The sequence below is a fragment of the Meriones unguiculatus genome, chromosome 10 (genome assembly GCF_030254825.1).
Source record: "Meriones unguiculatus strain TT.TT164.6M chromosome 10, Bangor_MerUng_6.1, whole genome shotgun sequence".
Lineage (NCBI taxonomy): Eukaryota > Metazoa > Chordata > Mammalia > Rodentia > Muridae > Meriones > Meriones unguiculatus.
Window position 1 is genome coordinate 82,491,107 of NC_083358.1, and position 27,097 is coordinate 82,518,203.

Sequence of the window (27,097 nt, forward strand, 5' to 3'; positions counted from 1 at the left end):
CTGAGTGGCTACAAAGTCTAAGGTATTTTCTATCTGGTCTGTGGTGGTTTAAATGAGAGATGTGCCCTAATAGCTCTTGTACTTGAACATTTTATCCTCAGTTGGCAGTGCTGTGTGGAAAGGGATGTGTAGAGGAATTTTTTTTTTCAATGCAGTTTATTCAAGAACCTTGAACAATCCTCAGACCCTGGGGAAAGCCAGCCCACAGCTTAAATAGCCTCTGGGTAGCCAACCCAGGCGTGCCATGTGGGCAATGCAGATAGGTCCACATACATGGAAGCAAGCCAGATCCTCAGCCTTAGCCAAATGTGGAATTGTTTGTGACAGAGAACACTCACCATCGGGAAGGTGGAAGGCAGAAACCAGCTCCATCTTTAAGGCATAGCATTCCGCAGCTCTCTACAGTTCCCCCTTTTTATTTTAGACGCATCAGGCAAGAGTAGAGGTCTGATCTCTGATATTAGAAATAAATTGGGACTTTGTACCGACGTTCATTTAGGTGTCATCCACCCAAAGAGCATCAGACCCGTCCGATACCTTTTTCTCAGAGGCGGGACCTGGGGCATCAACCCGCATGCAATCAGACATGCTCTTCTCTGGGTCCAAAGCGGCTGACCCTGAGTGCAGTGCTTAGCCTCGCATCCTGAGCGTAACATGAGTCATACTGGGCAGACTGCTCAGACCCTGAATAATCATTTAGCCAATGTAGCTCATGCCTTAGTTGTACAAAAAGGAATTAATGCTCAACTAAAAGGAAGCTTGATGGTGTTCAATCAGAGGATTGACCTCGTGCAGGAGCAAATTGATACCCTCTGGCAAATCGCTCAACTTGGCTGTCAATGAAAATATGCTGGACTTTGAGTCACTAGCATATAACATGAGAATTTTTCCTGTGCTGCAAATCTGTCTAAACAATTGTCGAGCTATATTTTTGGTAATTGGACTGGAGAATTCGATACTACGATGGAGCAGCTGAGAGTGGCCATTGTCACAGTAAATTCTACCAGAGTGGACGCAGGACTAGCCACAGGATTATCATCATAGATTGCTGCAACCATGAATCATCTGAAGGAATGGGCGGGCATGGGAGCATTAGCAGGCCTTCTAGTGTTGGTCTCCTTGGTTTGCCTGTGGTATATATGCAAGATTAGAGTCTCACAACAGTGTGATGCAGCCATGATCATTCAGGCCTTTACAGCCATTGAAGCAGGACATTCTCCCCAAGCATGGTTGGATACCATAAAAAACTAAAGTGTAGAGGAATTTTAATACAGCAACATGGCTGCTCTGATCACATCCAAATACCTCTTGGGTCTGTGTGATGTGTCTGGAATACAGACATGCCCTTAGTGCACACCTTTGATTCCAAACAATGAAGGTAAAGTTAGTTTGTAAAAGGAAGTACCCCTGTTTGAAAGAGGAAGAGGATGCAGGCAGTCCTAGTGGGCTGGGGTCAGAAGGTGGGGAGGACTTTCTGAGGATTAGGGGAAGAGAAGGGGGGAAGAGGGAAGGAGGGTGGGACTGGGAAGAGATGAGGGAGGGGCCTACAATTTACATGTAAATTGAATAGATTATTTAAATTTTTTTTTAAAAAGAAAACAGTGTGTAATTGAGGCACAAAGTGGAAGATCTGAGAAAGATTTGATAGAATGAGTCAGAGATAGGCTATGTGCAACTTTCACAAGGACAGGAAAGAGAGGAGATTTAAGAGATTTGAGGGAGAGGCAGTTCAGCTGAGTTCAGTCAGGCAGTCGGGAGGTAGTCGGGAGGCACTGCAGCAGAGTTGAGTTTGTGGCAGTTCAGTTTGTGGAGTTCAGAGGCACCTTTTACTGGCACAGTTCAGAGACGGGTTGTAGAGAGAGTAAGCCAGACACAGGTGATGACAGGATGAGCCAGAGACCACAGGTGATGACAGAATGAGCCAGAGAATGAGAAGGAGCCAGAAGATTAGAAGAGATTGCTAAAGTTAGTTTGAGGCTAAGCAGAGCAATTCAGTCAGAAGTGAGAGAAGCCAGTTTGAATCAGTCAGCTTGGAGAGGAGTTTGAGCCAGAACAGCTGAGTTGAACCAGCCAGCCAGAGTGAAGAAAAAGCTAAAAAGGGTGAGCTTATTCAGTAGTAAACCTCCAAGCCAACAACTACATCAGGTGAATAAAAGATAGTTTTACAAGTATGGAACCTTTAAGGAGGAAGTACATTACCGTGGGGGCTTTAAGGTTTCATAACCTGACCCCACTTCCTGTTCTTTCTCTCTGCTTCCTGGGTATGCTGCACCTGTATTTAGCCAGCTTCTGGCTGGCACAAAGCTTGTGCCACCATGCTTTCTCCAACTGTTGTCTTGACTTTCCACTATTATGGATTCTATCACTTTGGAACTATCAGCAAAAAATAACCTTCTTTCTCCTCCAGTTGCTTCTCATGGTGATGATTTATCACATCAACAACAACAACAAAATAACTAGAACATGGCCCTTTACCAGAGAAATTATTGTGATTTAGGCGACACAGTGCTACATAAGAGAATAAGTGGAGACTAGGGGATTGTGCAGGCCACAGGGAAGCCAGGGTTAGGGAAAGATGAATTACCCACCTCCGTAGAGCTTTACACCAGGAAAAAAAAAATGTTAAGGAAAATTTTCAGTCAGTACAATTCACTGACTACAATAAGACTAGAAGGAAACCAAAACCTCAGGGGATAATGTAAAATTTGATCCCAAACTCCTAACAGAAATAAAATTAAATCCAGATGGTTTAAAGATAGAAAACACACACACAAAAAAAAAAAGGAAGAAAAGAGAGGGGTAGAGAGTTGAACAAGCTCATGTGTTCATGCATGTGTGTGTTTGTATCTGTGTGTCTTTTCTGTGTGTCTGTGTGTGTGTGTCTGTGGGAGAGGGGGCAGAAGTAGAGAACAGTAGAAAGTTACTAAGATAAAATAATAGGAGTGTTGTGCTTATAACCTTGGATATAAAAGATGAACAAGACAGGAATCCCAGAAGGCAGTAAACAAAGCCTAGCAAGGTTAAATTTGACTGTATACAAATTTAAAACTATCACATAATCAGTCACAGGCAAATGATGTTTTAGAAGAAATACTTGCAATATGTTACAGTGAAACCAACAGGAGTTGGTAATTACTAAGGATAAGATTGTTAAATTTCATTGAACAAGAAGATAGCCAATTTAAAAAATAATAAGGTAGATTAAAGTAGAAAAATAATTACCTGTGGCCACGGACCACATTAGATGTTCAGTCTTGTGAGTGGTCAAACTTTAAAGGAAAATAAAGCATTCTTACCTGTCACATTTTCCCCATAGACTTAAAGAGTTAATATCACTTGCATGCAATGCTTTGGCCAAGACTTTCTGTCCCCAAGGAAAGATGACACAACGCCCGGTGTCATCTGTTGACTGGGGGTGCTCCCATACTCCGGAGCAGAATAGCTGAGCTACGTTACATTCCACATACGGTGGTTGCACGGCACAGGTTCTCGGATAAAAGCACGAGAGCTGTTGCTTGCCTTTGGCCAGCCTCACATAGTTAAGGAAGAATCCAGCGCAGGGGAGTGGAGTTCCAAACCATGATTCAGCAGAAGTCACTTATGACAAAGTACTTCTAGAGCACCAATGCATTTTTTTCTGTCTTATATGTTTTCCATGTTTTCCACTGAAACAGTATCATGTTAAACATCTCAAAAAAGATTTAATTAAAATAAACGGGTTAGAGAAAACAATAATAAACTCGAGTGGAGGGGACGGTAGTCAGAAAAATATCACGCAGCATTAACTTAAGTTTTCTAGTTAATGTTTGCATTATGACATCGTATGTGTATGTTTATACTCATATACATACATATGCATACATAGATACAGTCCTTCAGCCAGGATCTCCTATGGACCTGCTGCTGGTTTTCATGGGAAGAACAAAGAAATGTGTGGCTTCTAAAGAGATCTGACAATACTGAAGAAAGAGAACTCAAACTCATGTGCCAGGGCTTCAAAAAGTTTTCTAAATTCAGTAAGCTACGCACGCTTTGTCCTTCCCTTATGGAAATACTTTTCACACCAGCCTGACAGTTTTGTGCAGAGGCCTCAAGTATTCACTCGTTTCGTGCCCTGACTACGGAGTAAGCTTCTGGGAAATAGTGTTCCCCTACAATGCACTGGCTTATTTTGTGTGAGCCCACTTTACCTGGGTGACAGCAATTCCCAGGGCACACACTAGTCCATTCTGTGTCTGACCCTCATCCCGCCTGTTCTCCTCACTGATCAAAGTGCATGGACCCGTCATAGAAAAGGCCAAATAAACGCCACCATCTGATTAACTCAAGACCCAAACTTGGCCAGTATTTGAAGTAGACAAGGTAGGTAGGCCAAATAAGCATATACTCTTTAAGTTATAAAGGACTGGCTTTATAACTGCACATACCAGTTTGTAACGCTTGTGACCTATGGCTACAGGAGCACATTCTGGTTTTGGTTTTGGCTTTTTTTTTTTTTTTTTTTTTTTGAGACAGTTTCTCTGTGTAGCCTTGACTGTCCTAGACTCGTTTTGTAGACCAGGCTGGCCTGAAACTCACTGTTTCTGCGTACCTCTGATCTGCCTACCTCTGCCTCTCTGAGTGCTGAGTACAGCTGTGGACCACTACTCCCGGCTAGGAACTCATTTTTAGATCAGTATACTGGGTCAATCTGTAAGGCAGTCCTCCCTCCATCACCCATGTGCAATGACTCCTTAGGAGTTGCCTGGCCCTGGGCTAAGAACACTGTGGCATGTTTACCTATTTAATCTTCCTCTAAACTTGATGTTGCAACACCAACTTTATGGGTAAGAAACCTGAGCTTCACAGTTAAATAGTGTTCCCAGCATCCTACCATGTCTAAATGCTAGCTAATAGCAGGCTCCGAACACCTAGTGCATCAGAGCCTCCTAGGACGTTTTCAATTGAGGACACATGGTATGTCTAACATAGGCCAGCCGAAACATCATCACTATTGTCTTCTTTCTCTCCTTACCTCTCTGTTTATTTCAGGTCTATGTTTTTGTTCTGCCATTTAACTGAGTATAGCATGAGTGAAAAAAATCTCTATTGATGGGGCCAAGAGTCTAAAGACTGTTTCCCACTCACAGGGCAGAATCAAGAACATGGCTACTAGCAGACATAACTTTTCCATCTGTTAACAAACTTACCTCTCTGGTCAGGCAATTCCATACATCTAAAAGTTTTCACTGTAAATTTTGTACAATAATAGTCAAAAGGTTTTTTTTTTTGTTGTTGTTGTTGTTGTTGTTTTAATGGACAGGAAAATAAAAAAGGTAAGAAAAAAATTTAGAAAGCAACTTATATTAAAATAATTTTTATTTTACTTACTATAATTCTGTAGGAGAATTTTATAGGAAAAAAACTAATTGAAAGAAGCATTTAAAATAATTAAATTTCTATGTAAGCTATGGAACTTCAGCACAGTGAAATGTGATGTCATGCTAAGATATGCTTTTAAAGCTTCCAAAAGCCAAGAGGAAATGCTTTTCTGTTCACAGAATGGAAGTGGAAAATGGTTCCACCTGAATTTCACAGAGTACATATGCACCCACAGCTTACATAATCTGATAACGTCTGCCCATCTCCCCATTTCCTCTTCAGCATCTCCACACACTGAGCTAATCAAATTTAAGTAGCTTAAGTACAATAATTCCTTTTGCATTGTAAAGAAAGCTTTACAGAGATGCTATTAAAATATGAGGGTCAAAATGACAGGATCTCACAAGGAAATTGTAGCTAGCACTCTAGCGATGCGTCATGCCATTTCCCTTTGGTAATTCAGCAAAGCAAGCAAAAGTGAGAGGAATTTTGCCTAAGAATAAAACATAAATAAAGCATGAAACAACTACACTGTCTGCTATCAACCATGGACCATTAAAAACTATTTCATTCAAAGATACTTAGCCTTTCAATGAGCAAACCAGAAGAAGGGCATTTGCAAAGTGTCATTTGGATACAAACTATGAGGGAACCATAAGTGAGGTGAAAGAAGGGCATGGGGATGACTATCAGCTCAGCCCATCAGGGTGCCTACACCATGGAAAGCTCTGTGAGGCTGGTTTGCTTGTTGATGGGGCTTTCTGGAGGACTTGGCTGACTTGCCACAGCATCATCAGCCTTTAATGGTGAAACCAATAAACAGTGGGTCCTAGTGAGAGGTCTTAGGTCATTAGGGGAAGACTGTGGGACACTGGGCTCTTCCCTCTTATTTTTTCCTCACCTCCCAACTCTGAGGTAAGGAGCTTGTTTTAATATGCTGTTCTGCCTCATGACAGGCCCCAAAGCCAAAGAGGCTAACCAACTATAGAGTGAAGCCTCCAAAACTACTCCAATATTTGGGAGACTGAGGCAGGAGCGTTTCAAGTTCAGGACTAGCTCAGACTACAAAGTGTGTTCAAGGGTAACCCAGGTGAGTCAGTTTCTTTCTTAAAATAAAAAAGTTTTATAAAACAAGAGAGACAGAGATGCAGACAGAGCTTATCGACAGGACACTTGAAGGTCAGGAGCCAGTCTCCAATCAAGAAAGCAAGCAATGAGCTAACCCTGAAGAAATGAAGATCTTATTTAATCTAGCTGTGTGTTCTACATTAGCATAGCCTTGCCAGTGAGGGTGCTTCTGTCTCCTCTCCAAGCATTAGACTATTCGTCAACAAGGTCTTTTCAGGAACTATGTTTAAAATGAACATACATTTTGTCTTTCATGAAAGAATATTACACTGAACTATGAACTTTTATAAATACTTGATAACTCCAAGTATCCTTAACATTCCGTGTGCCATTTGAATTTAATATACATTTTTCTAAGTAACAAAATGTTGCTTTTCTGTACAGAAATATATGGATAATACAATCTGCCTTGTGGCTGAGAGTAATGTTTGCTGTAAATACTAAAACCACAAGGGGAGTCCAAGAGATGCCCAAAACAATATAGGCTATTTCTATCGCCCTTGGTTGCCTCCCAGAACTTGAAGAAACCCTATTAATGAAGACACCACCCACTTGATAGAGGAAGTAGGGGAACTGAGCTGGAAATGACATAGAAGCCTCCTCCATGGGGACTAGCTCTCACAGCATCAGAAGGTGCTATATAAGCTAACCATGGAGATGAGCTCTCAATAGTCATACCCAAATGGAAAAACTGCAGACAACAGCAATGAACAGCATGACAAAAGATCCCTAATGATGCAATCCATAGTGGTGCTTATTTCTTGGGGGTAACTGAGAATCATCTAATTGGACTTAAAGCCCAGGCAATAGAAGGGACTTCCGGTCTGGTAATGTAGCTCTAGCCAATTACGCATGACTTGTAAGGTCATGGACCCTAGCGGAAAACCTATTATTGCCAACTTTCTAAACCATACAATTGCTAACTGCATTCTCATTTCCTGCCCACAGGTAAGTGTAGTTCTGACCCGCTCATCAATGAAGCTTCTCTTTACAGCAGATAGAGATAATTACAGAAATCCACAACTTGAAGAATGGAATCCACAACTGGAACAACAGACTATGGGGTGCCCAATCTCAACTGATTCATCTGCAGCAAAACTCCTATACCTAAGGCTCAGGGAACATCACAGAAGAGGGGGAAGAAAGATTTTAAGTCAGAGGACCAGGATGGCTGCTATAAGATCTTGTTTTCTAGGTAGAAAAGCTATACCCATGAAATCTCAACAATACGGTTGCCTGAATAAGGCAATGATCAGGAGGAGCTGGACTGGTGAAAGAAGGATGCGAAAGCAATATAAATAGTGTACCCATGTATTAAAGTCTCAAAAATTACAAATTTTAATTAATAAAAACTCAGCATGATGCCAGGGAGTGGTGGTACATGCCTAGTCCCAGCACTCAAGAAGAGGCAGAGGCAGGCAGATCTCTGAGTTTGAGGCCAGCCTGGTGTACAGAGTAGACAAGTCTACACAAAGAAACCATGACTCAGAAAAAAAAATACCTCAACACATTATAGGTATAATCTTTAAAATACTGTCTTGGGTAAAGGCATAGATTTCTTCAGAGTCAAAAATCACTTAGCACATCCCAAGCACAAGTGATTGACAGCTCAGTGAATACAAATTAAGCACATTAGAGTCTTTTGAAAATACAGAATCCAGAGATACCTACCTCTAAGTAAATAAAAGGTCTGAGTAAAGAAAATGTGTCTGATAGTCTCAGCACCAATGCTCAACTTACTTTTAATGTTCAACATCTTTTAAATATAGCACCCCCTAGTTAGACTGATCTGGACAGTTAATGTATCTTGTATAGTTTCTACCCAACTAAAAACTATAAATTAGAAAACATGTTATGGGGGTGGGACCTGTTAGTAAAAACTATTTTGAAACAACTCAAATGTAGGACCACAGGCTTTGAGAGGCAAATAGTATCTAGTCTCATGCTCTCTAACACCAATGGATGGAAACACGATAACATTGGCCTTGAAATTGAGACCTAGTTAAAGAAAAAAAAAATCTGGAAACTTCACAATTTGTTACAGTTTCATTAACAGAAACTGACTAGCCTTATATCTGACCCGCCTAAAGAAAACAATTAGAGTAGCCAACAGTACTGCTAGTGATTAAGGTCAAAGCCACTATCTTGGGAATTTCTCATGCTTGTTCATTTCCCACACATGAACTAACCAGCAGTTAGATCCAGTTACATGGAGAAAGTGAAAATGTCACCTTAATGTTTAATTTTAATCTTGCCATTATGGGATAAAACAAAACAAAATCAGCCATTCTGTGACTGTGGCTCCTGGAGAAGAGCAAGACAATACCCATCACCTGTGATGATGCCTAAGCAAAGTTCTAGCACTGAACTAACCAAGCCATTGTGACTAATTTGCAATTTAAGTAAACCAAGTGACAGTAATTCAGAAGATGATACATTCTCTACTGTGTCCATTCAAGAAGTCTGAGCTATGAAAACAAAGAGACTGTCATAGGTTCTAGAACTTCAGGGACATAATATCCAGCTACACTTACTTATCTTGGACTGAAGTCTCCTGTGGACAAACTTGAATCAAGGATGCTATGTGAGTGTGAGTGATGACAAACACTGAATATACGAGGACTTAGGCTAATTATGATAATGACTATTTTGTTATATTGGACAATGTTCTTATTTTTAAGACATGAATACTAAAGCTTTCTTTCAGAGATAGATTTTTAAACACATTAAAATACTTCGATGTAAATATGGAGTTTTGAAGGGGTGGGACTGTCATAAAACAATTTAGAGTAACTGACCCAAGATTACAAATCCTACCTCAGTATCAAAGAATCTGGCTAACTACACAAAATGACATATGCCCTGAGAGACTCTCACCACAGGGGTGTTCAAAGAATCTCTTGTGTCTGTATGGAGGCGTCACCTGTCAATAAAATGCTAACAACCTTTGGCTGAGGCAGGAAATAGAAGGTGTGACAACTAGCAGGCAGAAAGAATTCTGGGAGGGAGCCAGGCACAGGAGATTCAACTGGAAAGATGTGAAGGGAACAGGCGCATAGTACCTGAACCCAGGTAACCAGCCACATGGCAGAATGTAAATTAGTTTAAATGCTTTATATTAAGCTATGAGCTAGTCAGAGAAGAACCTCACAATATGGCCTAGGTATTTGTGTATTATTTAATGAACCTCATGTGTCAATACTCTGGGATCTTGGGGTTGTTTCTTTCTTTTTTTTTTAAACCACCTGCAACCTAGGAGGTCTTGCAAGTGCTAAGTAAGATAACTAAATTTAATGTAAAATATTAACCTTCAAAAGATCTCATATAATCCTAGGTAAATTTTTACCCTTGTTAACCAGTTTTGCTTTTTTTTTTTTTAAATCATAATATTCCAGAATCATCACAAACCTGAAAGGACACTGGATGTCAGCTTTTATCCTGATGTCCTCATTACACACTTCATTCCATTCCTTACAAAGAAATCACTTCCTTTGTAAATAAATAAAGATAGTTTGTTCTGAGACCATAATTAACAAAGAAAGGAAGAGATCTTCTAAGGTTTAGATAATCTTCAGAAAAGCTAAGTTTAAAGCTAACAATTAGTGTGTCATCCAATGACAGGGGGAAAAAAATCACTGCAGTAGACAATGGCAATAAACAATGCAGCCATGACCTAAGAGGCTACTAATGAAAGCAGTAAAATCCTTAGTTTAGACACAGGAAAGTAAGGCCTGTAGAATACATGTATGCACTCTTCAGGGAGCTTACAGACTGGCACAAAAAAAAATTAATGGCCTTTTCTATTAGTTTAGGGAAATGTGCGATTTAAACATATGACACCCTCTTTGGTGTATGGAAGTAACAGTAACAGTAACAAATTTTAAGAAAATTAAATAAAACAAAATCAGTGCAAAACAAACCTGAGACCCAGCTGCCTGCAGATGACTTCTGCATCTGCATCGTCCCACTGGTCATCACAGATGGTCCCCCACTGGCCAGCGTGGTAGAGTTCCACTCGACCTTCGTGCCCACTGTTTCCACCAGCAAGGCGAATGGCAGGCAACACTGGACCTGCGTGGCAAAAAAATTAAAGACAACTTCAAGCCATGATTTTGCACTTTGCCATCACAGTACATATATTTTATTTTCTTCCATTCTCAGAAATAATATTGATTAGGCCACACCAATGATATGAACATACAAATGCATACCTAATAGATATTATGGAAATCTTTACCAATTAAAATACTCCAAATTGAATTATATTTATAGAGAGCTCCTTGGAGGATATAGTCCTAATTCTTTTTTTTTTTAAGCTCCAGAAACAAGAAAGGACACATGAATAACTTCCAATCACTTGAGACTCCATCAATTTTCATTGGATTATGATGGAGTCATTACTTTTTTTTTATTTTCAGCAAAATGAACATTTTCTATGTATAGTTATTAATTATAATTTTCATCTATATAACATACTTTAATCAATGTAAAATTATGGGAGAAATCAATGCAATTTTTCATCTACTTCCCTGTAATGAATTAGCGGACATTACAGATTAAACCTCCAATTCACTTGGGTGCAGCTCAGTTCATATTCACCTCTTGTGTTAAAGACCCCCACAGGTGGTCACATTCCCATTGTATTGGTGCCTTGTAAATCTCTAAAACCTTCTGTCACCATTCCTGGCCCATTTACTTGATTCTGACCACATGTCCCCTGCCTCTGCCCCTTAAAAAGAGAATCCCTTGTTAGTTCCAACCTCAGAATCCTTATTCTCACTGTGCTTTATGCTTACAAGCACTCCCTGTTTCTCTCTATCAGGTTGTCGACTATCAGCATCTTTTCCCCGAAGGAGGCCTTGTCTGACTGCTTAAGCTAAACCAACATCCAAGCCATTTCTGGGTGCAAGCTATAATCTTAGCACTTAGGAGATAGAAATAGGAGGACTGACACAAGCTGAAACCAGCCTGCACTAGATAGCAAGTTCTAGACTAACCAATGTTACAACAGAGACAGACTCGGCCTCAAAGTAACAACGATAAAAATGAATAAACAAAACATAAAATGGAGCTCTGAGGCATGTCCTGCTCCACTGGCTAATTTTGCTTCTCTTGGAATTTTATGTTTCTTTAGAATCATCATCTATTGTTTGCATGTCAGGTGCCACTCCCCTCTGTGTATTCCTAAACCTGATAAACAGAAGGCATGCCATAGGTATTATTTGGCTGACTGGGTTAGCAAATGATATCCAACCTAGAAGAGATATTTCAAACAAGGGAGAGTATTTCACCAGGCTCGAGTTTTCAGCTGTGTTTACAAATAGATATAAGATATCTACAGGATGGAAATTGGTGCAATGAGTGTCACAGGGTGCCCTGGGAGAAAGTTTTTGAGAGCAAAAGAGCTAGAAGCCATAAAGTGCAGGAAGCTGAAGGTTTGGCCCAGGTTGAGGAAAGTGAAAGAAAAGACAACTCCACCCTTGGTACCTGTAAACAAACTCCATCAGCTGAGGATAACTCAAGAGTTTAACTGCACTGAGCCTAAGGTCAATAGTTAGATGCATCTCTGAGCCTCTGTCTACTGTGAGGCTCACTAATGTAGAGTCTGAAGGCTCTGAAGCCCCAGCATACTACTTAACATCCACAGAAACATATCTCTGAATGAGCAATTAATTCTTAGTAGGGTTTGAACATACAAAGTCAGATCTCCCTCTAGATACCTACATTATGACAGGTATGGATGAACAGAGAAGAGCTCAGTTCAATGTGCATGGAACTATCACAAGCAAATAAAGCTCTTTCTTTGTATACTAAGCAATAACTAATAAGTAAAAATAGAAGTGGTAGAACTGAGTAAGGCAAAAGGTGGAATGTATAGGAATAACGAAAGAAAAGGGAAAACAGACAACATCAAGATGTAATGGGCATCTCACCCTCTGAAGAAAGGATCCCAGATATCAGACCACACCTACACCGTTCCCTGCCATGGCTCTTCCTCACAATTCATAGCAATTGCTCTAAATTGGCTCTTAGGGTATCTTGTGATGGAAGCTTTGCTTGTTTGTGTTTTGTTTTGGTTTTTGTTTTGTTTTTTTTAATCACCTTCTCCGCTTTTCCCAGGACCTATACTCAAACACTCCCATGGATTGGGAACTAGCATTTCAGGTCCCGGGATACATGGTCATGATGTTATCACCAAATAAAATGTAAAAATCAGTATATTGTGTATTCATTAGCTTCGGATTGTGGTTACATACTTAAATATTTTTGTAGTCTCCTCCAAAGCCCATACTCCACCTTACGTGTTTTCTCCTCAACTTATGTTCACATTCACAGATGTAGATTTGCATATCTGAGACATACTAAGTCAGAATGAGCCTTTACTCAAGCCAACAGCTAACTTGAGGGAATATGTATCTACAACCCAAAGAAAATTGCTAATATTATGATTATAACCCATTCTGACGGTTTAAATGTGAAATATTTATCATAGGCTTAGGTGTTTTTAACACTTGATTCACAGTAACTACAGCTGTTTGGGAAGCCTTGCTGCAAAGGAAGTGGGTGCCTGGATCGAGAATAAAGGTCTTATAGCCACACCCTACTTCCTGTTCACTGTCCTTTTTCCTGAGTGTGAATGGAGAGAAAGAGCTAACCTCTTTCTCCCGTGATTATGCCTTCCCTACCTGCTGCCATGTCTTTCATGCCATGATACATCATGCCTGTCTGAAACTCTGAGCCAAAAATAACCCTTTCTCCCTTAAGTCACACTTGTCAGGGTATTTATCACAATGATGAGAAAGTAATTTAGGACAATTATACATTAGCAAAGCATTCTGTCCCAGTTGCAATATTTTATATTTGGCATCAAGATGATCTTGCACCTTCCATGATTTGCTGTTGCCAAAATAAGTGTTTCATATGCATAGTATTTCTGTAACCAAGTTTTATTTTTTAAAAAAAATGATAAAATTAAATACTATTTAAAAGCCAACCAAAATTCAGAGTTAGATGTATTCACATTCAACAATCATTTAATTAAATTGTTGAATATCATTTTGACGTATTTCTGTATTTAAACACTTATGGAAATGATTTAACTAAGGCACATTTATCATCTAGAACCATATTTAAAGCAGAGCGAAACTAGAAGTATTTTTCATGATTGGGAAAAGCTACACATGATAGCAGCTGCCACCTTCTAGGGTCACACCCCACTCGCCAGATGTCTGTTTCACAAAACACTGTTTTTAAATCTCCTTGACAACAAACTTCACTCCAGTAAATGGGAATATGGCCCAGTCCAGATAATGAAGTTTGTTTTGTTATTCTGTCTCCTCTGAAAATCCAAAGGCAGATGTTAGTTTTATCAAATGTAAGAAAAAAAAAAGTTATCAAAGGGTTCTTAAAAATGGAAGAAACTAATACAGTTGGAGCTGAAAGGGAAAAAAGGAAAAGCTCTAGAACACACACACACACGCACACATACACACACACGCACCACACACTTGAATATGTATAGGTCAAGGAACTCAAAGTATCCAGTCAGAAACCTTTACAACTTTATGTTTTTAATTTTATTGTGTGTGCAGAGCGTCTGCTTGCATGTGTGCATACGTGCATTGTGTGTATGCTTAGTGACCTGGAGCTCAAGAAGGGATCAGGTTCCCTGGAGTAAGGGCTGTGAATGGTTGTTCACTAAGTGAGTGCTGGGGACTGAAACCCAGTCCTTTACAGGAGCAACAAGCTGGCTTAGCAGTTGAGTCGTCTCTCCTGCCCTCAGAAGCCTCTTACCATTGCTCTTGAATATTTGCTTGTAAGACACCACCGAAAAGAAAATGGGCAATTTGCAGACGTAAAATAGAAGTTCAGATATTTTTGTACAAGAAATCTGTTAACTGGCCAGGTGAGGCTTAGGTTGGGCTCTGGCCTCAGCTGAATGTCACTCTGAGCAGCAAGTGTCTCCACACTCTGCCAATCAGCGTGGAAAAGGAGAAGAAAAGGAGAAGATTTCTTCCAGCTCCAGTATCCTGTTAGAATTTTTAAACGAGTGCCTTTAAGACCTTGAAACTAATTTATAAAATAATAGCATGAAGATGGGATCTCCTTTTAGCTCATTAATATGCATCAATATTTTGTGCATAATATGCATAAAATAGATGGTTTATAATTTAAAAATATCCAACACTTAACTGGTTAACATGGCGATATGTATAATTGCCTGCATGCTACAGTACAGCATCCATTAATCAAGCATTGTATGTATGAACTGTCTTCCCAGCCAGAAAGCCACATTGTCCTGCTTTTATTTAGAAGACCTTGTGCTTTAAAGGGGGCAGGGTCACAAAAGGATGATCTAGACAATCATATTGGCTTCTCTGCTTGTTTGTGTTTGCTGGGTGATAGTTTATATCCTTTCTTCGATCCAAAGAGAGTGTGGTCGATGGTAGATTATCCATACTTCAGTGGCTGGTATCACATCCACGTGCACTTGGGCAGTGCTAGCACACTTTAGTGTGGTGTACACGCACGCACACACAGAGGAAATGAAGTTTAGAGGAGGGCATCCTGGGGAGAGAGGAGTCTAGGAGAAGTTGAAAGGAGAGAATGAGGGGTGTGTATGATTAAAGTTCAATGTATGACATTCTCAAGGAATAATATATAGATGTAAAGACTGGGGACTGGACGGATGGCTACTCCTGCAGGAGACCTGATTTTGTGTGCATCACTCATATGGCGGCTCACAAACATCCTCAACTTCAGTCCCAGGAGATATGGAAGCATTTAAGAAAAAAAATATATATCATGGCTCACAATGAAACCACAAACAAACAAAAAAAGCAATAATAAGGGAGGCAAAGTTTATAGTGTCAAATCCTGACCACTCAGAAGAAGACCATATGTATGACAGGGCATTTTGAATTCTTCAGAAGGTCTCAGCTTTTAAATTCACACAGAGCAAGAGAAGTTCCCTATCAAACCAACTAAAACATTTGACGCACAGAACATTTTAAAAGAAACACGTCTGGAGTCAGTGAGACTTACCTGCTGCTAAACTGCCAAACTAATACACACTGTCCTCTGACTTTACACACATCTGAGGTGTAGGCATAGCCACTGAGAGTGTGCGCCAAATAAGTAATTAATTAAAGAAATGTGTCTGAGGGGTTCGAATAGTTCAAAATTGTTTTAAATCACAAATGTTCTACAGGTAGATGTCATACTATTAATACCACAAACAGCAGCAGTTTATGTCTTTTATTTAAAGTTTCCAGCCATTTGTTTCAATCAAATAATTTATTTATGTTGTTTGAAAATGCATTTAAATTGACGCATTATCTGTATTAACTACCACTACCACCGAATTCCTCAACAGAGCCAGAAGAATGCTCTAGGAACAAAAACAAACTATAAATATATAAACAAAAAACAGGGAGACTTAATGCCTCCCCAGGAGAAATAGTCTTCCCCAGGGAAAAGTACAGCAATTGGTTATCCAGTACCAAATGATCAGCTCTAAAAATCTACATATCAGCAATATACAGAGTGAGATTGTTGTATTTATTTATTTGGGAATATGTATGTATATACATATATGAATGTAATGTATATACATATATGAACATAACAACAATTAATGAAGAAAGAGGCCACTAAGTTGGAAGAGATGGAGAGGTATATGACAGGGTTGGAAAGGAGGAAAGGGAAGGAAGAAATGATCTAATTATATTATACTCTGGAAAAATAAAAAATAATTTAAAAAAATAGTGTGTAACAATACTATCTACAAGAAATGGTGTTCCATCACCTAAATAACAGGGGCGTTTAGAGATGGGAAGCAGAAACCCCCAGTAACATCCAAAGGCAGTAGAAACGGTTTCCAAGCCAAGGTTCTGGTGTACCATACCTTCTCAGGTGTGTGAACACACCGTGAGTGCCAGGAGTCACTTAGATCTATCTGTGATGTAACAATAAATGAGGTTTGCTCATCCAGTTTTCCCTTAAGAAAAATTCATACACAGTCAGAATTCTGAGAAGCCCACTTTGTGTGTCATCCACAAATGAGCTCCCTGTCAGAGAGATAGAGAACTTTGCTCTTCTTGTGCCTATTATCCAAGGACGCTTAAGTGGTGGCAACCTTAAACAATTTATAACAGATTTTAATTTGTGGATGGGAGAAGCTGTATCTAAGACCACTGAGAAGTTGCTGTGGCATGATCAATCACGCCCTGAACTACTGTCCGGCACTGTCCCCTTGCCTCCAAACCTAAGCAAACATCACAATAAATTTACTAGGGGTTACAAGGCAGTAAACTAGCCAGGCAGATGCACAGACAGCCTCAGAGTTTCTGACCACAGAGAAGGGAAAACAGAACCTTTGTCAGGATTCTACAGCAGAGCTGACTTTGTCCTAAGGACCACACAAATTTGCCGTAGGGCTATAAATATGACGTGTGTATATGTACACACACATTTGTATAAATTTATAGCTACACTGTTATAAGTGGGAAAGGGAAATAAGCTTAGCTCAGTATAAGAAAATGATAAAAAGCAGACCAGGCATAAAGTTCAAAGTGTTCCTACCATACATACCAACAGCATCATTTCCCACATAAACTTTGAACTAAATTCTTTGCTTGGGAAGTACTTTTCAATCACCGCAACACTGTGTGATCAAAAATGGTCTGCCCCCTTCCCTCACACAGGCCTCCACCGTGCTACTTCTGAAACATTTCTCGCAGTGGTAGCGAATTTCTCTGGGTCGTATTCTAATAAATGGAAGCCTCCACTGCCCTCAAATATCACAAGGGCAAATTTGCAGAAAATGTTATCTTCTAAATGTCTGCATTTCGCTACTGTGATCCCTTAAATTTTTCTATCTCAGGTAGAGGACTGAGGGCAACTGTGTCAGCCATTATAAATGTCTATGCCAACCCAGTCATGGATGTGTAAAGCTGAGAAGGTGCCCAAGACAGCTTGTCAGGAAGAGCATCAAAGACCATCAGATGAATGGTTACCACCCCCGCCCCCCACGTGCCACACACACACACACACAAAGACTCAATACCCAATAATGCTTAGCATTCTACTTTCTTAATTCTTGGCAAAAAAAAAAAAAAAAAATAACTTACTATCATTTTCGATTATAGGTTTTTTGGTTTTTTTTTCTCTTTTGAGTAGATGTATGTTTAGCTTTACAGAGAAAAGAGAACACAAAAGATACCTGGGCTTGTGTTACAGAAATTGGCCTCGTGAACAGCTTTGTTAAGAGTTCCACACGCTCTTCCTCATATGCAGAATCTAGCCAGCAACATATGAAAATGTGCAAACAAAAGCACATAGGCAGGCATAGCATAGTAATATCTACATTTAAGGGAATGAGCAAGGACTGAGTGCGGGTAACGAGCATGAGCTTATGCTGCAAAATATAAAGCTGATCGTTTTTCTGTTTCTTACTGTGTCATGAATTGTTTGGTGGTGGATAAGTGCATAAAAACACATTTCACAGTGAAAGTGTAAAATCCGGTGTGAAGCGCCACTGTTTCAGAATGGCAATTCCAACTGTATAAAGTTCACTGAGTTGTAATTTTGTTTGCAAGGGCTTTTTTAAAAATAATAAAGTTTATGAACTTTAAAATAAAAGCATTAAACCTGAAGAAATAAATTTTTCCCAACAGATGTCATGGAAGAAGAGGTATCGTTAGCCATTTTATCACTCTCTATCAATTCAAGAGAAGTAGAGAATGGCTATTAGCATTAAAACCCACCTGATGAGTTAAAGGTAAAAGCTGTTAAAGTGCTAATTCAGTACCTGTGAATATGGTCTCATTTGCATGTGGTCTTTATAGGTAGTCAAGTTAGAACAAGATAGTTAGAGTGGGTGCCATGACTGTGCTACTGTGTGAAGGGGAAATTCAGACAGAAGGACACACACAGGGCCTCCATCATGTGAATCCATCATGTGAGTCACTCTTTCATGAGGCAAGAGCTTGGAGAAGCTCACAGACAACGTGCAACAAGCGCTTCCCATAGGCCATCAAAGGCTGCTCTGGCCTAGCCGACATGGTGATCCTAGCCATTCTGTTTCAAGGCTTTCAACTTGAAGTACTTATGGGTTAGCTGGAAAAAGATGGCAGCTTCTCTGGTATTACCCTGCTGAGACTCTCTTCCTGAGAGACTGGTTGGAAGCTTATCGTTTAGTTTCCTTTCATCAGTCAGTGCTGTATGACCATTTGCCTGTGGGTAAATGGTGTGATGACGCAAAATTTGTGAAATGTTCTGCGAGGGTCATATTAATGTTGTCAGTATAACTTAATCATAGCTTGAGCACGGTTAAATTGCGCTCATTCATAAGATGTCATAGGAAATGTCTTAAACCAAGGAATAGGTCATGAGATTTATAAGTGTCCAGTAAACATAACATCAATGAGTAGAATTGGTTTTTCACTCTGAACTCACATGTTTTCTCCCTTTGAACTAGACCAACTCATATTTTTACTGTTACTAAAGGTAGCAACATGAATAATAAATGGACAATTACCATGAATTATAGATGGGAACTAATGGAGGCAAATAAAGTTCAGTTAGATGTTAGTTCAGGGAAATGTTCTAACATTAAAAGATCGTTTGACTTCGTTTTTACCTGGGATGTTATGATGTAAGTCTACTGCTCCACAGTGTTTAAACAGATGTAAGTTACAGGTGAGAATGTTTTTAGATAGGACCAGCATAAGCTGGAAAAACTATCAAAGTTAACTGAACATTCTTTACTATACCTAAAAAAAGTCAACAAACATCATCCCAATTCAGTTGTTTTCAGATAATGTCATTTTTCATCATCTGTAATGGACATGAATACAAATATTTAAAATATTTGCTAGTGTTACATTTGGTATAGCACATAGCAGTATATTTAATGTAATGGCATACGTGTATTAACATCTCCAAAGTGTAATGGAGTCTTTCTTATTCTTTTGAGTAGTTGATATGCTGGAATTTCTGTTTTAAGAATATTCTTGTCAGGATGTGGACAGTAGCTTGGTATTGTTGGCAGGCGTTCATCTTATTTCACTAAAACAATGGAAATGACAAAAATTAATTGCTTCACATGCCTGTAAAGTTCAATAATATATGAAAAAAGATTGGTGTGGTAACATGAATTTTTTGCTCTGAACCAAACTCTGCTCCAAAATTTTATTATGATTACTGCATATTATAAATATTATCTTTCCTAGTAGTTCCAAAAGCTCTAGGAGTAGGTCTTTATTTTTGTTGATGCTTCTTTCTCTTAAAATAAGTGCACATCGTGTTAACCAATTAACCCAATTGGCTTAGCTTTTCATTTGTTTTATTTGAGAAGGAGATAGATTTACCAAACCAAGCTGACTGATCTATTTGGTTTATGTCCTTTATTTCTTCCAGACTTCCTTGAATTATGGAGATGATGATATTTACACTTTTGTTAGAGGACAAAGCATTTCAGGTGTTGTTTTGTTTTGTTTTAAGATACTATTTGCAGGCAATAGTATATATTGCATGGATGTCAGGGAAGTTAAAAGTTGAATAAAATCTCAACTCGAAGAGAGCAGCCAGATTGAGCTACACATTTAAAATCCTGCTAGGAAATGCATCAAATCTGGTATTGATAATAAACATTCTTAAACACCTGCCACATAGAATGGAGATTCAGGATTAAAAGGCATACAGGAGGAGAGGGGAGTTCTACCCCTCCCCCTCCTTTTTGAGATAGCATCTCATTCTGTAGCCCTAGCTAGCCTGGAACTCACCATGTTACTCATGCTGTCCTTGAACTCATAGGTAATGAATGCTCCTGCTTCAGACTCCTGGGCACTCATTACACCTGACTCAGCTAACTCTTTAACTGACACTTTAACAGCATATGGCCTTCCAAAAAGTATGCCTATGAACAGCGGCATTTAGCCCACTCATCCAGCCTATCTATTTTAACTAAGAGATTTGGGGTGGTTAGGTATTTAAGAGCAGATTAGCATGAGAAAGGCTGGATCTGGGACTCACTCCAGTAAGGCTTGGGATTTTCTTTTTTTTTTTTTTAAATATTCCCCAAAGCCAAGTGCTAAAGTTTGGCCACCAGCCTCCGAGTGTGTTGGGAGATACTGGAGCCCTTAGGTTGGGCTTGGTCAGAGGAAGCCAGGTAATTGTGTAGTATACTCTTGAAGGGGAATTGGGACCTCTTGTTCTCTCCTAGCTGAGAAGCCACCAGCAGCCTTGCTCTGTCAGCTCCCCACATGATGCTCTGCTCAGAAGAACCCTCAGAACAATGGAGCTAAATGGATCACAGGCTGAAACTTCTGAAAACAGAAGCCTGAGTAAACCTCTCCTCCTCTCACATTGATTAACTCAGGCCTTTTGTCGCAGTGGGGTGAAGCTGACTAACAGATTCCTTCTGATCCTTTATCATTTATTCTCGTGAGGCTAATTCACTGCTGGTTTAAAAGGGCGGTTCCCAGGACGGAGCAAGCAGAAGGTCACCCCTTGGACTGTAATAACTTGAGACTGTGAAGATGATTGCCGGCCTGAGTCAGGAAAGCACTATCTCATCGCAAAGGCTCTTTGGAAGGATGCGGTCAGCTGCCCGTGGAAATGTGAGAGAGGCCCCTCGCTCCCACTCGGTTAAGATGGATATTCTGGTAAACTGTGCTGTCTACCACCGCAGGCCGGCAAAATAAATACCAATGTGCTGTTCTGTAAAACCACACAGAAAACTAATGTTGGCATACCTCAGGCCTGCTCTGAGGCTAGGGCCTAGCAAGGTAAAGTCACAGGATAGCTGACATCATCCTTCACTATACCTTCCAGCAACGGCCTGATGCTTTCCCATAGGTTTTCTTGGGCTTTGAAATAGTCACCTAAGCAGCACCTGCTCACTTTGACTGGCCCCTAAAAGGGCACCTTGCAGTTCCTGACCTGGACGTGGGAATTAGGATCCTGAGGTTAGAGCCCAAGCATTTTGACAAGTCTCTAGGTGAATATTTAGATCTTGTTTCACATTTATTTATTTGGAAGTGAGGCTGTGGTGGTTTGATTAAGAATATCTCCCATAGGCTCATATATTTGAATGCTTAATCACCAGGGAGTGGCATTACTTGAAAAGATTAGAAGGATTAAGAGGTGGGGCCTTTCTGGCAGAAGTGTGTCACTGGGGATGGACTTTGAGGTTTCAAAAGCCCATGTCAGGCCCAATATCTCTCTATATATCTATATATGCATACATATATATACATATGTAGATAGACAGATATGTAGATAGATATGTAGATAGATAAATAGGTCAGGATGTAGAACTCTTAGCTACTTCTCCATCACCATGTGTGCCTGCATGCCTCCATGCTCCCCTCCATGATGCTATGAACTAACCTCTGAAACTGCAAGCAAGCCCACAATTAAACGTTCTCTTGTAATAAGAATTGCTTTGGTCGTGGTGTTCCTTCACAGCAATAGAACAGTGACCAAGATGGTGCGGTCACGGAGGTCAGAAAACATCTTGAAACGGTCAGTTTTCTTCTTACATTATGAGAGTCCCAGGGATCCAACTCAAGTCATCAGTCTTAATGGCAAATGGCCTTACCTGCTAAACCATCATGCCAGTCCTCTCTAAGTAAAGTTTAATGTTCCCCATGAGAACCAGCTCCCTGGACTGACTCAGGTATCCCAATCCCCAGAAAGATGTTTTATTCCTAACACATACATTTCCTGGAGCCAGAACCAAAGAATACGTACCCTGCTCTGATATATGAGCTAAGGGACTATTCACACCCTGCTCACCTGAGATGCCCACTCTGTTCTGTTAGCATCCTGCAGGAGAGCCCTGCTTCATCCCCTCTCTGCATGGGACTCTAAACTCTACTCTGACCCCAGCATAAGCCTTAAAGGAGGGATCACATTTCCACATATTTTTCTTTTTTATTGCTCCAGTTTTCTGTAAAGGAAAACAAAACAAAACAAAACAAAACAAAAAAAACAATACCTTTAGAGCCTGAGAAGCTGGAAATAATGTGCATTGTGCTTGTACATAATCCCTCTTCCTTCTTTCTGCCCTTTCGACTAGCCCACAAGCTAACAAGTGAGTGTCGCAACACAGCACGGATATTTCTCCATCGCATACAAATAAAGAAATGGAGGGAAATGAGCTGTGAAGTGAAAATGTGCCCGTCTGTGTACACATCCTATCATATCTTCTTCTGCTTCTCTGGCGACATGACTTTAGGATTTCCAACAGAAAACTGTAGATATTACAGGGCTCCTTTATAAGGGTGATTATCGAAAAAAATAAATGAAACAAACATGAAATTATTAGTCCCACATCCAGTGCAAAGGGAGTGTTCAGTAAGTCCTTGCTGTAATAACTAGACAAGGTCATTCTGAGTACATGCCCAGAACTTGAAAAAATTCTTTTAATTAATTTGCTCAAAAACTGATTTTTCTTCTGGAGCTGGAAAGAAGCCTCAGCAGCTCAGAGTGCTGACTATGTAATCATGGTAACTGCAGCTTGGATCACAGCACCCACAAAACAAGTGGGGCACCCTGCCCATGCCTGTTACAGCAGCTCCGAGGAGGGTAGAGGGATGAGTTGTCCTTTCTGGGCTGTAAATGAAGGGCACACAGGTCATACACCTCTGTGCACACCACACACACACACTCATACATGCACGCACATACACTTGGAGCCAAGCATCAATACACACAAATAAATATATATGTATATTTTTTTAGAAATTCATAGCTCTAACAGTTCAGGGTCGTACCCAGCATTGCCTTATCAGAACAGCATCAGTGTTGTCTAAGGAACAATCCAACATTCTCTCATTACTATCTAGTACTCTTGCCCAACCCCCTAACATGTGGGGATAAGATCCGGAGTACGTGGGCTATCTCTGAAGCATGGGGTATAGCTAGCCAGACCTGCAGGAGCGAGTGACAGTGTTCAAGGCTTCGGTGATCAAGGTTGGGTCCTGTAAGAGTGGATTAGGTATTACAAAGCCAAGTTCTCTTCCTGTGTTTGCTGCTCACCCTGCGTGGCTTCTTTTGTTTCTCTTATATTCTGTTACCTAAACACAACCACATTCGAGATTTTGGCTGATAAAAACTAGCTATGAACCTAAAGGCATTGAAAAGAAATTAATCTCTCTCCAAAGAAGGCGGTGTGGGGAATTCAAAATAATCTATTCTCTTCACAGAATATAAAACTGAAGGTTGCTTGCATGTTTGAAAAGAGAAGTAGACCACCATCATGTTTTAACTTTGAATTCCTTTGTTCTATGTTTTGAAGGGAAACTGTCTGTTGTTTCTTACATATTAATTCCCTAATAATTCTCTATCCTATCTATGTATGAAACTAAGAATAATAATAAAAAGCTGCCAATGGTCGCTAGACCCAAGCGTTTCATTAAAATCGCTTGGAGTGAGTGAGGTAGCCACCGAGCTCTTTGCTTGACATCATCTCGGTGCTTTACAGGCACATTGGCATTCTGTCCATGAAACATGAGTACAGCGATGACTTCATTCTCTAGGACGAAGAATAATTGATCTTAACCTTCGTATCACTCCCCTTTAACTTGAAGCACTAACTCAATTGAGGGCAGAAATAAATAAAATTCCTTTGAGAAAGGGAACGACATTGTAAAAGGTTACCTCCAAAGGCCGGAAGCATACACTTCAGGAAATTTGTAAGACTCCTGCCATACAGTGTCATTGACAGCAGAAAAGTGTTGTTCTGTTGGGAGCTAGTCAAAATTCTGTTCTTCCCCAGTTGTTGAGAAAAGTTAAAGCCTTAATATTAAATACAAACCCCGAACAATGCAGAGGAAAGTACTCTGTGAAGGTAGGTTATTATTATTTGCGTTCACGTTATTAATGTGAGATTTCTGTTACTACAAACTTAAGATACCCGAGTGACTTTCTTTGCAGAAGTTGACTCTTAATCCCGACTTCGCATAAATGACACGCACAGCTTAAGTAATGGTTTTGCTGCAGACCTCACTTGCCTCTGGCTGCCTCCTCAGTTACTAAGGCAGTCCCTGTTCTGCCCCCTCGTTTCCTTTGTTCTTCGCTCCCTGGTGTTATTTACCGTACGGCGCCCCAGAACATAACTGTCTTTGTATTTTGGCCTGAGAATTTTGTCATGCTTTAAAGTCAACAATGGCGGTGAGGTAAACATTTCACCACCGTTTTCCAAATCCGGGTCCATAGAGGGGAGAAAGTTTGCTGGGACTCATCTTACATTTAACATTTCCCTTCCCCAAACTAGTGGCCAGCAAACGTCTGTCTGTTTTTCTTTACTTTTCCTCTTTTGTATAGCCTCGTCAAGGCTAGCTGATCCAGACAACAGACACCCACAGCCGCGCACTCATTCTGCCAGTGGGACACACACACACACCGTGGCCGAACAGACCTCTAGTGTTGAGCATCCTGCGCAGCTCGTGTCCCCTTGACTGTCCCCTCCCAAGATGCACTCTTTCCTGACTGACACTGTGTGAATGAGCGCACTTTTCTAGTTATGCGGCTACCCAGCTCACCACCACACCACAATGCAAACCCGCAACCACTTTCCCCCGTCTCCAGGTACACAGGTACTGTCCTGGAGCCAGGCTGCCTCTGTGCCAGCCTCCCCCTCCCCCTCCGGGGGAAGGGGGGCGGCCCCGCGCCCTGGTGGCCAGGGATGCCACTCACCTTGACCACAATCGCAGTAGCCCCAGTCCACTTTGCCATGGGCGTTCCGATAGAAGCACCAAGGTCTGCCCGTGCCATCGGGGCTCCAGCAGAAGTTGTGCCGCTGCCCTCGCAGCTCAGCCCAGCTGGCCGGGGGCGACCGCTCCAGGAAGGGCGGCACCTGGTCCCAGTGCAGACACGGGACTCCGAGGACCGTGGCGTTGCCCCACGGCTCTCCTGCCCCGCAGCGGCGTGGAAGCGTTGGGGGCGTGTGCCGGGCGGTGAGGACCTGCGGGCGCTGGGCGGCGGGGTCCCGGGGCGGGAAGGGGAAGCGCGAGGTCCTGGGTGGCCGGCGCGAGCTGGGGACGTGGTGCTGGGGACGCAGTGGAGACGGGTGCGGGCCGTGCAGGGGCGAGCGTGAGGCGGGATCAGCGCTGGCCAGTGCGGGCAATGCCCCTAAAATCACAGCCAGCACGCAGCGGGCGAGCGCCATGGCTGCGGCTCCGAGTGTGGTCCATGCTGGGCTCTGGGTCCCCGCGGAGGGGGCGGGGCGGGGCCGCCAGAGTCCTAGAGCCCCCTCCCACGCTTGCACCGCCGCCCTGCTGTCCGGGGCTCAGGCGCAGGACTGCACAGCGACCCGAGGGGTTCCCCCCTACCCCCGCCCCCCAGAGCAAAGGCTGGGAGCGCCAGAGGCGATGAGCGCTAGGAGCTCAGTCGCCTGACCTCCACCCTGCCCTGGGCTGTCAGCCCCAGGCGCGGGCTCTCGGTGCCAACGCGGGGGACGGTCTAGGCTGCTGGTGCCAAGAGGCACACACCACAGCCCTGTCTGGCGGCTCCCGCCTGGCACCCGTCCCTCCCGCTCTCGGTCGTCCTGTCTGTGTTTTGCAATCTCTGGAGAAATGTGGATGGAATTAGATGCACCTCTCTGCCTTGGCAGCTCACAGGATAGAAGTTATGAAAGCCCCTGAGAAGTGTTAAAAAACCGCTTGGCTGAGCTGAGTCCTTTAAGGACCACGGCACCACTCACTGGGTTTGAGATTCGAAGCTTTGCGCTGGGTACCAACGAACAAATACCGGAAATTAAATGCCCTGGCAGACCCACCCAAAGGAGCTTGAGCCTTCTCCTTCCTGCCTCCCACTTTCCACCAGATGCCCTGGACGCCAGTTGCTGGGTTTTTTAATAGGGATGCATCCTGACCTCCATCCTCCACAGAAGCTGCCGACACCTGCCTCCGGCCTGCAGGGCCAGGACTCGAATTAAGCTTCTTGGTCTGCTGCTCCAGGAAAGAGCTGAACTTCTTCAAGCCAGCTTCAAAGTAGACTCTACCTGCGGGCGATTTTCGTTTCTCTGATGCTTCAGTAGATACCTTCCAACATCCCCCTGTGCCACCCCCAAGCCTGTTGCTTTAGAACTTCGAGAATTAGCTGGGGATGAATGTTTAGGGTTGCCGATTGCTCTAGACCATTCCACTAAGTTAAAGAAGAAGCAGGAAGCAGGGGATGAAGATGACAACCTTGCTTTCTGGAGTGACCATGTTTCTGCGATGAAGGAACTGTGTTCTGTAACGTGATGCAATTTGAAGAAAACTTTACAAAATTTAAATGCCTATTGTTAAAACCCGGGTTTTAATCAGAAACTGGGGTCCCTGTACCTGGCTTTACATAATCCAACATTTTATTATGAGTCTTTTTATTGTGTGAAATAAAGATTAGGAACCCAAGCGTGAGTGCATTTGTCAAGTCTTTATTCAAGGTCTTTAATTAAAGGTAGTTTAATTAATTGTTTTGATTTCTTTCCACTAGTATTTTTTCTGCCTCCAAAAACATAGTTGAGACTGTACCTGGGGCAGAGAGTAAAATAATATGAATTTGGGGTTGGTAACTTTGGTTATTATGGTAGGAGCTGACAGAGCCTGTCCAT

At 41.6% G+C, this 27,097-nt stretch overlaps 1 protein-coding gene across 1 annotated transcript in view; it reads right to left on the reverse strand.

The window, feature by feature from the left end:
* Window positions 1-26,386, reverse strand: part of Prss12 (serine protease 12) — a 55,771-nt gene extending 29,385 nt beyond the window's left edge. Inside the window, exons 1-2 of the mRNA XM_060392797.1 lie at window positions 25,198-26,386; window positions 10,410-10,560 (exon numbers count right to left, since the gene is read on the reverse strand). Coding sequence (XP_060248780.1) covers window positions 10,410-10,560; window positions 25,198-25,669 — 623 coding nt within the window. The 5' untranslated portion in view covers window positions 25,670-26,386. The remainder of the gene's footprint in view (window positions 1-10,409; window positions 10,561-25,197) is intronic.
* Between the last annotated feature and the right edge of the window lie 711 nt (window positions 26,387-27,097).